General features: G+C 42.1%; 1 protein-coding gene across 15 annotated transcripts in view; it reads right to left on the bottom strand.

The window, feature by feature from the left end:
- The window catches only part of MACF1 (microtubule actin crosslinking factor 1), a 184,512-nt gene that overhangs the window by 28,718 nt on the left and 141,634 nt on the right, over nucleotides 1-14,160 (bottom strand). For all 15 annotated transcript variants that reach the window (XM_066573920.1, XM_066573971.1, XM_066573929.1 and 12 more), the window contains 8 exons: nucleotides 9,519-9,685; nucleotides 6,726-6,885; nucleotides 6,106-6,432; nucleotides 3,654-3,738; nucleotides 3,321-3,562; nucleotides 2,967-3,173; nucleotides 822-941; nucleotides 8-115 (listed from right to left, as the gene is read on the bottom strand). In XM_066573920.1, the coding sequence (XP_066430017.1) occupies nucleotides 8-115; nucleotides 822-941; nucleotides 2,967-3,173; nucleotides 3,321-3,562; nucleotides 3,654-3,738; nucleotides 6,106-6,432; nucleotides 6,726-6,885; nucleotides 9,519-9,685 (1,416 nt within the window). The remainder of the gene's footprint in view (nucleotides 1-7; nucleotides 116-821; nucleotides 942-2,966; nucleotides 3,174-3,320; nucleotides 3,563-3,653; nucleotides 3,739-6,105; nucleotides 6,433-6,725; nucleotides 6,886-9,518; nucleotides 9,686-14,160) is intronic.

The raw sequence follows: 14,160 nt of genomic DNA, 5'->3' as shown, positions 1-14,160 counted from the left end.
CACTTACTTGTAAAGTGGCCTTTTGTTCATCTCCACATGTACTCAGAATATCTTCCTGTGTGCCAATCAGTTCATCAATAGAGTCTTTGTGGCGAATGATGTCTACAGAGAAAGCCTGCATATCAACATAAGCTGATTAATCTCACAGGTAATCAGAAATTCAGAAAAGCTCAATATTTCATCAATTTTTTAAAATCAAAAATACAATTGGTAACCGTTCTAAAATGCCAGTCATAAATGTTTAACTTAAAGGGGCATTCCTATTAGTGGATGAAATTTGATGTTTTGAGCCCTCCACTGAATGGATGGTGGGAGTCTGACCGCTAGAACTCCCACTGATCCCAAGAATGGGAGGTCCCGTTTCTCTGACCTCCTTACTTCCTGGTTTCTTTTCCCATGCCAATGAATGGAGGGCACTGCTGCTCCATTCAGTATCAGTGGGACTGCTGGAGATAGCGGAGACCTGTACTCGGCTATCTCCAACATTCCCAGTGTTACTGAATGGAGTGGCAGTGTGCTAGCCCTCCATTCTTTGACGTGGTAAAAGAAACCAGGAAGGGAGGATAATGGAGAAACGGGACCTCCCATTCTCGAGATCAGTGGGAATTCCAGGGGTCAGACCCTCATCAAGGTATCCGGTGAATCCAGTGGATGTAAAAACTTGAAATTTCGTCAACTAACAAGAATACCCCTTTAAGTAAGTCTTAATATCTGACATCAACTATATTAATTAAGACAATTAGATATATAGGCCAAATAAGCAAAAAGCGACTTTATTGCATGAATTCACATGCCTGGCAATAAGGGAACAGTGGTCGTACCTTTTGCACCTGGAGCTGAGCCGTAGTCTGATCCTGCTCCAAACAGACTGGACCGAGTGCCAAAAGTTTTCTCCTGGTCTCAGCCACCCAGGCTAACTCTGTGTCAGCAGCTTGCTCGTACTGGCAGAAAAGGAGCAAAGACGAAGGGAGACAATGAAGCACAGACATTGCAGACACACTGCACACTGAATTAAAAGTAGCATCTCCGCAGATATTAAAGAGACCCTCTAGTCCTGGACAAACAAAAATGGCCGAACTGCTTCTTACTAGCTGATGCACAGCGTCATAAGTCCAAGACACTATACCTGCTTTCATTGACCAGCACTGTTTACGTTTGCAGCAATGGCCAATCAAAGCAGCATGTAGTGTCTTAGACTAATATACTAACACACAGTGTGCATCAGCTGTTAACAAGCGGTTCGGCCATCTTTGTTGGTCCAGGACTAGAGGGTCGGTTCACCTTTCATTTACTGGCATGTATAGGCCCCTTATGCAACTTTTAATAAACACATTGGATACGATTTATCAAAACTAGTGGAATGAAGCAGTTGTCCATAGCAACCAGCTCTCATTTTTTGGAGGGGCTTTGGAAAGTAAAAGCAGCAACCTGATTGGTTTCAATGGACAATAGCTCCAATTTTTCATTGAACTGGCTTTGGTATATCTCCTCCAATGTTTTACTAGTTCTTTGTTGGCTTGTAGCCATAGCTTTCCACAGCTGGCTGTCAATTGTGTGTGAACCTACTGCAATAAGTAAGTCAAACACAGTGCAAGTTGCCATTTGTATGACCGCACTAGCCAAATCACTTCCTTACAAACTCACATGCACAAATCAGACCACAAAGGCTACCAAGACAAGGCACAGAAAACGAGCCGCTCCAAAGCACTTGTCCTATGAACATAAATCACATTTACAGACACTGATATTTGCAGAAGCCTGAAGGACTAGCAAAACAGAAAGCAATTACACAGGAAGCAATAAGTCCAAAACTAAGTAACTCCTCTGGCTGAGTACAAGTAAATTAACCAAAAGCACCAGACACTAGAATTAAGCCAGTTAATATGGAAGCAAAAAACGTTATTTGTATCTGTAGATTGGAGGTGGAAGAAAGGATGGAAGGTGGGTGGGAACTAATGTTACACTTTTATTACTGTTAGGCTAAAATGTAATGCTGAGCTTAGAATAATGATTATCGTTCAAATGAGCAAAAGTGAACGATAATCGTTTAGTCTAAACATGAGCAAACAACCCGAACGGCAAAGTCAATCGTTCGAATAATGCACTTTTCGTTGATCGTTTAGTTTCAGCAGGACTAAACAATAATTGTTATCTCGTTCTCTTCTCATTGCGTTTAAAACTTCCCGCTAGCGTGACAAATAGGAATGTGAACGTAAGTGCAAACTTCTCAACAATGATCTGCCTGTCTAAACAGGCTGAGTAAGTGCAAATGAGTTAGCAGTGACGTCCCTCACTTTTTCCAATAGAATGGTCTCGTCTAAAAGGAGCATAAACCTGGAAGAAACAATGTGGAGTCCGGCTCCGCCCACTCCCATCTAGAGATGTATACTCCAGTCCTAGAACACAGACTGCACAGATGATGGCCATGTTGTTGAATACCTGGACAATCCCTTTAATGTAGGATTGGCAGATGATGCCCTTGTGCTCACATAAAAGGGGCTCTGGGGTGCTGAAAAAATACGCTTAAATAAAGGGGTTGTCCAACAAAAGATACTGTTAATCGTTAAATCCAGCACATAATTATAAACATTTAAGTATTTACACTTATTATGAAATATGTCTATCCCCAAATAGTTCAGAACTAATCTTAAAACAGTGCCTACTATTGTTGGTATTGAAGAGACTTTCTATGTCTGGTCCATTTCAGTTAATATTCTAAGGTGGTCACACATGCTCAGTCTTGCTTCTCTGCAGTAACGCTGCCTCACTTTCTTACCACTTGTCCCAGCAGTCAGCTCTCCCACAAGCATCAAGTTATCCCCCACCCTGTGGATAGGGGATAACTTTATAACTTGGTACAGCTCCTTCAAGGAGCTAAGGAAAGGTTTTGAACTGTCTCTAACGTTCAGAAAGACAAAGCAAAACTTTGATATTACATCCACATATTTACTATTAAATGACCTTACCTGCTGCGATCTTTGAATAGCAGCATCTATCTGATCAACCCTGTGTCCAATAGTAGCATTGACTGATCTATACTGCTCATTGGCATCCGAGACAAGTTTGTCTAGACCCTCACGGGCTCTCCAAGGCACGAGTTCCAGCAGGGCACTGCCCACCTCGTTAATGGTATCAAGGACTATACGGTACTCCATGGCCTCCTTCTTTAATTCCTGCATAAAACCAGATCAAACAGTGTATGTGCAAGTAATTCTTAACTCTGTCCCATATATTAGCACATGGTTTAATGACTAAACAAGTGAAACTGAAGGAATATCTATAGTAATAAATTACATAATTTCACTTGTACCACATTTTACCTTTTGTCTCTGTTGGAACTGTGGAATCTGATCTCCTGCAGGTGACTGACCACTTGTGTGAGCAAGTTCCTGTTCAACCCTTCCTAGCCAGCTAGTCAATTCCTCATGGGTGGTTTGGAACTTGCTGGCTAGCTGCAAGGCCTGCTCCAATGTTCTGAGCGCCTTCCCACTGGATGCTGTGATCTCGGAGTACCGTGTCTTGATGCCATCCAACTTCTCCTGGATCAGCAGTACCTCTTCTCCTACGGATTCATTATGGGCAGTAAAAATTAGACTGCAGCACAGAACCATGCAGAATATGTGTGTATACAAGTCATGCTCTTAACACAATACCTGTTGTCTGCTTCAACAGAGCTTGTCCGTTTTTAACAGCTTGATCCACATTTCTTTTCCTATTGATTATTTCTTCACTCAGGGCCTTTGTGAAAAAGGAAGCAATCAGAGCAGAAAATTTCCATGTAGCAAAACTGAATTAAGATATAATCTTATCTTTCTATGGATAGAGAGATGAGTAGAGGTGCGGTTTAGTCACACACAGAACTACTGATTGTTTAAATAAACCGGGGAAAGAACTACAGTGGCATCTGACCATGGCACCCTTATGGGTTAAGACTGGGTTACATGTGACAGTCCAAAGGGAAGCCGGAGTCCTACAAGACTAGCATGTACATGCGATCTCCTTGCAACTCAAGTGGCGTGCCACAAGCATATGGTAAAAAGACAAATGGGTGAAAAAGGCTTGTGATGGCCTCAGCCTTAGTGCCAACTAAAAAGAAAAAGTCATATCTATCTATCTTAGAATGGTTTTCATTAACTAAAAATACACAAGTTATCAGTAAATGGAGTTGCTCGAGCTATATTTGGATGTGGGCTATGGCATCTTCACACTATGTTAATTACTCTTGAGTAGTGGGAATACTGATAACGCAGAGCAACAGTGGTAAGCAGCTTACAGTGAAAAAGATAGAGCCAGGCAGTAAACAAGACGACAAAGAAAGTTATACTGGGAAAGCTTCCGACTTTGAATAGGAATGCTGAATTGTGATCAGAATGTTGTAGAATCTTTGCTGTGTGATGGATGGCAAGGCTTTCTGGGAAGGCAATGGTGACTAGTTGGCAATGCCAAGCTCCTACCATGACATGTGTGAAAGACCTGAATAAGTATTCATGAGCCCTGCGATACCAGTGTCTTCCCAAATGAAGCCAGCTTCTGTATAAAGGTGTTGAGAGGGTAGAAAGGTATGTCTAAAGTGTCTCCGTTAGGGCTTTTGTCCAGGGGCGAATTTTCACTGCGTTCCCCGGGGCAATAATCTGGCAGCGAGGAACGCAGTGACCACTTTCCACAGCAAACCCACCCCTGTCCTCGAGCGGAGAATCATAGCGATTCTTCGCTCGCGGCTGTCAAATCGCAAAATGATGCGAATTGCCTCAATTCTCCGTAGTGAGCCTATCTGTCAGATAGGCTCACCACGGAGATCCGTCAGCTGGCTCCTGCTCCCCAGCGGCGGAAATCTGCCGCGGGATATCGCAACACCCGTGGACAGGCAGCCTAACATTCACATGCCCTACTAGACCATAAGGACACAGGTTGTACAGTTGGGACTGCGGCATTGAATAGTGACATGAGCAGTGATCCTGCAACTAAATGCTCCCAGTCCCAAGCTTGTTTCAGTCATAAGTGCAATTGTGCCTTAGACCGATCTCACACGACTTTGCGCTGTGTATTTGCACGCATTTTACTATATTTTTTTGCAAGCGCATGCCCTGTGTATTTCTGTGCACAAGAAAACAAGCAAGCATGCTTTTTCTGATTTTAATGGCCAATTAAGTTTAACATGGGCTTATATATGCACAGTTTGTTTTTTTTTGAGCAACCAAAATGCACGCGTAAAAGATATACGTGACCGAATCCATTGAAATCAAGGAATTCTATTCACTGCGTATTACATACGCAAATTGTGCACGCACAATACGTGTGCAAATGCGTTCGTATGAATATGCCCTTAGTGACAATAGTATAACTGAACCACAACACTAGTTTCAAAGTCATACCACTGGTAGGTAACACTAAGGTAAGAGCCATATGACTACGTAGTATCTTGAATAGACTTTTTTGTAGCTGAAGAGATGCAGGAAAAAAAAAAAAAAACTAAAGAAAACAAACTTGCTTTCACATCCAATATCTGGCAAAACCAAGAGAACCTAGAGGATTTTCATGGGCCAAAGACATATTGGAAAGAAAGCTGGTCTATAATGCAGAATAGGTGCCTTAGAGAGACTAAGAGAGGCTTTGAAAATGAATAACTGTACCAATAATTTAGCGGAACTTTCAAAATGCTTTTTTGAGTAATGCTTTATGATCTCTTAGATGCTTCAGAATTGCCCGGTGAGCGCCAGTTTACTAGTAAAATTGTCCGTTTGGTTAATGGAACTTACTGACACTTCTAGTACAACAGCGTTATGACTAATTATCCTTACAAACGGGTTACCACTGGCGCCAAAGGATTCTTTGAGATGATTTAACAAATGTGTCAAAAGACAAGTAGCTTAAAGAATGATGTAATCGCACTGCTGTGAGACACCTCAGGTCAGATGGGACTGCTCCAGACTAGCCAGAAAATGTCATAGACTTGAAGAGGAGGATGGTCATTACAGCTAGAAGGTTTGGGGCATTTAAACAACAGTAATATAAGAATATACGAAGAACAGAAAATTATATACAAACATGACAAACAAAAAATTAAGAATGATAGAAAAAAACAAGATGAACATAAAATAGATGTACCATTTGACTTTTGTGTTGACTCTGCAGGATCTCCAGCTTGTAGTCCTTAACAGCGACAGAGCCTAATTTATCCTCTACTTCTGCCAACCAGTTCAGGACTTCCACTTCATCCTCCCCAAACAGCCTGGCATTGCTCAGAGCTTGCCCTAGCAAAGCACCTTTTCTGCTGCAGAGATCCTGAACCTCTCTGTAGCGAACATGCAAGTAGTCTAGTTTATGTGCCAGCCTATCTTGCTCAGTGGCACAGCACAGGGCAGAGAGACTGTCCACTAGCCTGCCCGCTTCATGCACATCAGTCGCATGGACTGTTACATCATCCTCTAGACTCTGGAAATCGTTAGAAGGAACACACCAAAAAAGGAAAAACATGCAAAGAAATAAAAAAAAAAAATGATGAACAAAATTAATAAAAGGGAACAAATAACACATTAAACAAATTAAAGAAAATAAGTCAGATGATTTAAGATGGTAATAAATTATATAAAAATATGAAAAAACTAAAATATGGAAAGTATATGCAGTTACACATAAAAATTGTGTCTGTATATAATAAAACATTGCATACGTATCTGTAGCAACTGCCCAGTTCCCATGATTTGGCCCCTTAACCTCTGGCATACCTTGTGGCGTAGAATCTGCTGCTGAATTTTTCCTGTCTGAGTGCCAATTGGCTCAGAATTCGCCAACTTCTTTTCTGTGGCTGAAAGCCAGTCAAATATGGGCTCAGTTGTTTCATGAAACTGCTTGGCTAAAACTAATATGTCATCAAGTTGTTTCTGCCTGTATAAAAAAAATAGCACAACAGTAATAATATGTGAAAAAGAGGTTTCATCTACAGAGTGAAGCTTTCAGAATGTACAACATAGGAAATACACTCACGGTCATAAAAAACTAAGATCAAGCACTTAGAAGAAGCTATCGTTCTGCTCTAAAACTCGGCATGCCGTTACATCTCAGGCAGATATGCAAATGATTGCGGTGTGATTAGATGAACGGTCTTGTCACCTGAGGCCCTAAAACTAGTTCCACCCTTGGCCTATAGAAAGGCTCTCAGGGGCTACTTGTGTGTATTGGACCTCTTTTTCCGCTTGTGTAGAGCTTGTTGACCACTAGACGCCTCTACGTTACAATCAAAGAGATTTCACCCAGTTAACAGAATTATTTGAATGCGATAAGTTGGATAGTTGTATCGACGAATAGCCCGCCACCTTGGCCGTTCTGACCAATCTGTTAGCAGGTGTTGGGACTAGTAGATGCATGAGGGAGCGCACGCATGGCAAACGGGCTCTGGTCACCCCCGACAGACGACCAGTAGAGAAGGTAGTCTGATGGTCTGACAAGCCTAAGTAGCTCCAACAGTTTAGTTGTCCGACATCCAGAGACAGGTAGCAATATTGTTACAGACCCTTGTGTTGCCTTTGAGAATCGCTGTCGCCTCCATTTGCAGTCGTGTCATGAACAACGACACTGGACTACTATGGAGTGGAAACGGGTTGTCTTTAGCGACAGGTCCAGATTTCGTTTGGGCACCAACGACAGCCATGTTTGTGTCTGGAGACCTCAGGTGAGCACCTCAATCCTGCCTTTGCTGTGGAGCGACACACTGCCCCCTGCTGGTGTGATGGTCTGGGAGGCCATCGCATACGACAGTTGGGTCACTCCTGGTACTGGTACGAGGGACAATGACAGCTCAGCGATATGTTAAGGACATCCTGCAGCCACATGTGTTCATTTCATGGCGGCTTCCAAGAGGCATTTTCCAGCAGGATACTGCTCAGCTGCACAGCAAAGGGGTCACAGGAATACCTCCATAACATTGTCACACATCCGTGGCCTGCCCCTCCCCAGATTTATCATTGATAAAACATGTTTGGGACCATCTGAGATGCCAACTTGGACAACCTATGATTTTGCATGATCTAAAGGCTCAGTTACAGCGAACATGGACCCATATGCTGCAGGATACCATATGGAACCTGTATGACTCCATGCCCGCCCATATCACATCTTACATACAAGCTAGAGGCGGTACAACAGGGTACTACAGCCTCCATGCCCGCCCTTATCACATCTTACATCCAAGCTAGAGGCGGTACAACAGGGTACTAGAGCCTTCATGCCCGCCCTTATCACATCTTACATCCAAGCTAGAGGTGGTACAACAGGGTACTAGAGCCTTCATGCCCGCCCTTATCACATCTTACATCCAAGCTAGAGGTGGTACAACAGGGTACTAGAGCCTCCATGCTCACCTGTATCACATCTTGTATACAAGCTAGAGGCAGCCCAACAGGGGTACTAAAGCCTCCCTTCAAATCTTTAGCTTCCACAATAAATGATCCTTTTGTTCTGATATTGTAATCACTTCCTTATATCAACGTTACAATCACACAGAGAAAGTTTCTTTAGATTCCAACAACTCCTTCTAGGTACTTGATTTTTAATTTTTTGCAATGAGTGTATATACACATTACTAGGCCTTATCCAATACTTAAATGTAGTCAATTATGTATAAGGGCTCCTTCACACTGGCGTGATATCGGCATGAGAACAGTGCAACTTTGCTCATGAGATGTCTGAGTGCCAGCGATGCTTTTTCTTGCAAAAACATCGCAGCCACTTGAGTTTTTCTCGCGATAGACAATAGAAATTTCTAATGTTAAAAACGCATCGCATGAAAATCGCAAGTTCTTGTTTTGAGATGTGATAAAATGAAGTCTCTATAGGGAAACATGGGGGCTGCAAAAAGCAGAAAGATAGGACAGGCTGCGAATCACAAATCTCGCAACATCGCATGAGAGAAAACATCACAGATGTGAATGAGAGCATTGAAAAGCATGAGTTTCATAATTCTGTGTTTTCACTCACTCTCACATTGCTCAAAAAAAGTGTGATTTTTTTTTTTTTTTGTGTGAAGGAGCTCCAATTCTTAGGGAATGTTCACATATGTTGGATTTACTCCAATCTGTTAGCAGAAATCCGAGTTACTCGGAGTTTGTGTCGTGGATGTGCAGTTTGAAGGGCCCACTTGTCTGTGCAGAATTAGCAAAAATAAGTAGCATACTATTTATTTCTGCAGCAGATCTTTTTCCATTGTGTAGCCAAAAGTTTCTGCAGAAAATTTCCATAGTGTGTGAACAGGGTTGCTGAAACCACATTCACATGCATGGGATATGGATTGTCATTGCATCGGACACAAATTTCAGCACACACAAAAAAAGTTTTTTGGTTTTTTTTTTTACCAACACTACTCAGATGCTGTATCCAGATGAAAGAAAACATCTATGATTACAACCTGCCTTGTACATAACTGAGCTTACTACTACTAGTACTTTTAATCTATAACCTTCTTAATCTATATACCTGCCAGCAACAAAACTAAACGTTTCACCAGTGCCGATAGTAAAGCCCACCTTGACTGTGCCTGCTGCAGCAGAGATGACCACCTCTCTTTCAGCGTTTCCAATTGGCGATTTATTTTCTCCCCATCGGCAGGATCGGCGCCCTCTGCAATCCTTGCACCTTCAGCTTGAATCATGTCCACAGTTGATCTTCGATCATCCAGGAGATGCTGTAGGAGCTACAGGCGGCAACGTTAAGGAAGAATTAATGAGATCACTTACAGGCAGATTTGTGCACTAGCCTTCTTTTAAAGCTAGTTACTGCTCTCTGCTAAATTAATCACTGTTAATTATAGAACTAAAATTACTTCAGCTTGAGACTCGAGCTGTCCCTCTCACACAGCAGAACTCGACAAATCAATATGCAACTCTGGCTCTCCAATCTGAAGAAAAACCTGAGGCGCCTTAAAAAGTAGTCACGTAGGGGGCAGTGGTCTCTGCCAGGTTCCACGGAATAAGCTGAGTGATCATAGATCACCACTGTTCACACTCTCCACTCCGTGCAGTTTCCTAATACACAAATATAATGGAACATAGCGCAGTACAGCTGGAGAGCAGAGGCCGTAAAACTTTTTTTCTTATACTGACCAAGGTGATCAAAAAACAGGCATGAAAAATGAAAAACGCTGCTGTTCCACGTGGCAAGCAGTGTCAGAATAGGCACCCAACTCAAGTTTCACCCATCAGCTTCATCTGGGGCATAGCATTCATAAAACGCACCTGTAGCACTTGTATACTATGCCCCAGATGTAGCCGACAGGTAAACCTCGAGCAGGGTGGTTCTTCGGACACTGCTTGCCATGTGGAACAGCAGCGGTTTTTAATTTTACATACCTGTTTGTTGATCACCTTTGTGCGTAAAATAAAAGAGGTTTTACAGCCCCCGGTCTACGTGTTTGCTGTACTGCATGAAGTTGCATTATCTTTGGATATTAAGAAACTGCAGGAAGTAGAGAGTGTGAACAGGGGTGATCTGTGCTCTGTCAGTTCATTCTGTTGAACCTGGGAGACTCCAATTCCACCTGTACAACTATCATTGAGGCACCTGAGGAGCACACAAGTACTCTTTCATATATTTTATTGTGGGGAAGTGGACATTTCCTATTATTTGTAGATCCCAGTGCCTGGAAAACCTATTGTACTAATGTATCATTTAAAGAAACTGAAGTGGTGGCAGAAGAAAATGCGCTGCAATGAAGACTATTTACAAGAAAGTAGTTGCCAACCTCAAGGCTGCACTCACTTCTGCAAAACAGGACTAAATTCCCGACTAGCATCATTGTCTCATAACGTCAAAGAACTATTCAATACTTAACTGCCTTCTGTGTCCTGTGATGCTCCCTCTCACATCTCATCTCAGCTGAGGACCTTGACACGTATTTTTAACAGGAGATGAAACTCCACCAGAAAAACTTCAACATAGATTGTTTGCAACTCCTCTAGATAAGCATAATCTGCTTCCTTTCAACTAAAGAAAAAAAACCTTTCCACCCTACTCTTCAAATCACATCTTGCCCCTTGGGCCCTTGACCCAAACCCATTCAATCTCATGCCCAACGTCAACAGTGTGCTTCTCCCAGCCCTAACATCTCTTCATCAGCGGCTTCCCTTAAACATGCAAGCATCACACCCATGGTCCAGAAACCATCCTTTGACTTTTGTCTAGCTATTGCCTCATGTAACTACTCTAGTCTGCTTGAAACTCCTTAAACCGCATGTCCACCATGGCCAGTGCTCCCATCGCTCATCCAACATGACAGGCTACAATCTGTCCTTCTGACCCCACCGCTCTACTGAAGTTGCCTGAACTAAACTCTCTAATGATCTGCTAACAGCCAAAGCAAAATGTCATTACTCCGTGCTCCTCCATGTCTCCTCTGTCTCCCCATTACATACTTTCTCCTCCCTTAGGTTCACAGCCCAGGCTCTCTCATGGATCTACTCACACACTGGTAACTGAACATTCAGGGGGAGATTTAATCAGACCTGCGTTTCATACGCCAGTCTTAATATTATCACTATCCTACTATATGAACAGGCGTATGCTTCTATATAAATCAGGCGCTTCTTAACTGCTCCATGAGATCACCAATGGGAATCACTGATAAATAAAATATAACTTTTAATGTATTTATTTAAAAAATGCGCGATCAGAACAACTAAAATTAGTGCCTCTTTTTGTTGAAAAAACAGCACTGGTATATTTTATGCCTAAAGCTTAAATCATTGTGTCCTCATAGCACCTTATATATTGGGAGTGGTACCACTACACTAGAGTCCTCAACGCGGATCATCCAGTGTTTGGCGTGAATTGAAATTATGTAGGTAGTCTCAATTAGGGACACCAAATCACACCACTAAGTAAATATTAGTTTCGTTTGATCAATAACCAGTTCTTTGCAGTAAAATAAACTGCAATCAAACGCCCAATTGGGTCCCCCAAGTCAAATATAAGGTAATGGACACTCAATCCGGACACTCAAATGTCTGGGGCTGCGCTCAAACCTATATATATAGCGCTATATTCCCCACTGCAACATAGATGTCCGATATATTGTTCATTTAGTCCATAGCGGACACATAGACTGGACTAATCCATACAGGACACTACATGAAGGGTAACTTTAGCATTCTTGGATCCGCTATTATTTTTTCCCCCTTTTTAGCGAATATTCTATCCCAAGTGTATCCCAAAGAAAAGGTGATTGACACCACTGATAATGCAAGGGCTCAATTAGCCTGATATATAAATATCATGGATAGTTTGTTATAAGTCCCTTATTTAGCTCCACTGCATCACTGTTGTCACCAGGTGATTGGTAAATTGACTACTATGATGCAGTGAGAGCTGGTCCCTATATAAATCAATAGAGCTGCTCAGCTCTTGTTCGTTTTCATTGTTTATATGCTCTCCCTGATAAGGGTATAATCATAGCCAGCACAGGACCCTGGTTATAACATCCAGCAGGGCTAGAATCCCCTCAGGAGCATGACACTACACTACCGACGCGTTTCTGCGGCTAACGCTAGGCTAGCCGTGTCATCAGGGTAGTTATTTATATGTTGGTTATATGTCGTGAGCAGCGTGACGGGCTGCAATCAAATGAACATAGATGCAAAGAACTGGTTATTGATCAAACGAAACTAATATTTACTTAGTGGTGTGATTTGGTGTCCCCAATTGAGACTACCTACATAATTTCAATTCAAGCCAAACACTGGATGATCCGCGTTGAGGACTCTAGTGTAGTGGTACCACTCCCAATATATAAGGTGCTATGAGGACACAGTGATTTAAGCTTAAGGCATAAAATATACCAGTGCTGTTTTTTCAACAAAAAGAGGCACTAATTTTAGTTGTTCTGATCGCGCATTTTTTAAATAAATACATTAAAAGTTATATTTTATTTATCAGTGATTCCCATTGGTGATCTTTTGGTTTGATTTATTGGGACATTCGCCTGTCACGGTGATATTGTTAACTGCTCCATGCGCTTAATCAGAAACTTCAGCCAGCTAGGAGCTGGAGTAGATTTCTGGTATAATTTATGCCAGTTTCTGACGAAAATTATGCATAAATGTATGGATCCATGGCAGCCACGCCCCCTCCCAACACACCATACCCCACTTTTTGGGAAAATGGTGAAGAGCAGCATACCACTCAAAAAGGCGCAAAATTTTATGACTTTTTTTTTTAACACCAAGAAAGGATGAGAAATCTCCTCCTCAGCACTTATCACTTGCACTCGACGTCTCTCTGTTAGGTTCTATCCTAGGACCCCTTACTCTTCTCCATCTATACCTGTGGCCCAGTACAGCTCATAGAATCCTATAGCTTAATGTACCACATTTACTCTGATTACACTCAACTCTACCTCTGTGGCCCAGACACTACCTCTCTGCTATCCACAGTGCCCATCAGCTACATCCTCCTCCTGCAGCTTTATAAAACTTAACAGGGAGAAAGCAGAATTTATTTTCTTTCCCGGTGTAAGTCAGCCCGCCAATCTATCAATCATAGTTCACAAGTCCACCGTCTTACAAGTCTGCTCCCTTGGGACAACCTTTGATTCTACACTCTCCTTCAAACCATACATCCAAGTCTTTCCCTAATTCTCACTATAGCCCCACTGTTCCCTGATTAGGCCTGCATGGGCGAAACATGTCGGAAGATAGGGGTTTTCCTTGAATATGTAGGAACTTGAATCTGCATTATAGTTCCTCCTATGCCAGTCTGTTCCATTGTTATATGTATTACATTGTTTAATGGGGAAATGACATAAAAGGTTCCTTTATTAGATACCATTGAGATTGACAAACATATACAGTTCCTCCCTGAGCTGGTGATAGTCCTATATTTTCAACTGTCTAATATGGGTGCTTTAACTAGTTGAGTAAAAGTTATATTTTATTGTGGATCATGACCTTTAGGTTATTGTGTGGCACAGGGCAACTTCTGTACATATAGTTGGTCCAAGACTGGGCATAACGTCTGGGTGGTTTTGTTGTTTTAGCATATATTCTACTCACCGGAATAAGGACTCATCTAGAAGGCTATAATGTGGCTACATTTTAGCATCAATATTACAGCCATAAGAACCAAAGACTCAGCGGGTCAAGTGAATTAAATTTAGACCAACATAGGTTTCTATGG

The sequence above is a fragment of the Eleutherodactylus coqui genome, chromosome 1 (genome assembly GCF_035609145.1).
Source record: "Eleutherodactylus coqui strain aEleCoq1 chromosome 1, aEleCoq1.hap1, whole genome shotgun sequence".
In the NCBI taxonomy this organism is placed as follows: domain Eukaryota; kingdom Metazoa; phylum Chordata; class Amphibia; order Anura; family Eleutherodactylidae; genus Eleutherodactylus; species Eleutherodactylus coqui.
This window is presented reverse-complemented; position numbering and strand designations above follow the sequence as displayed.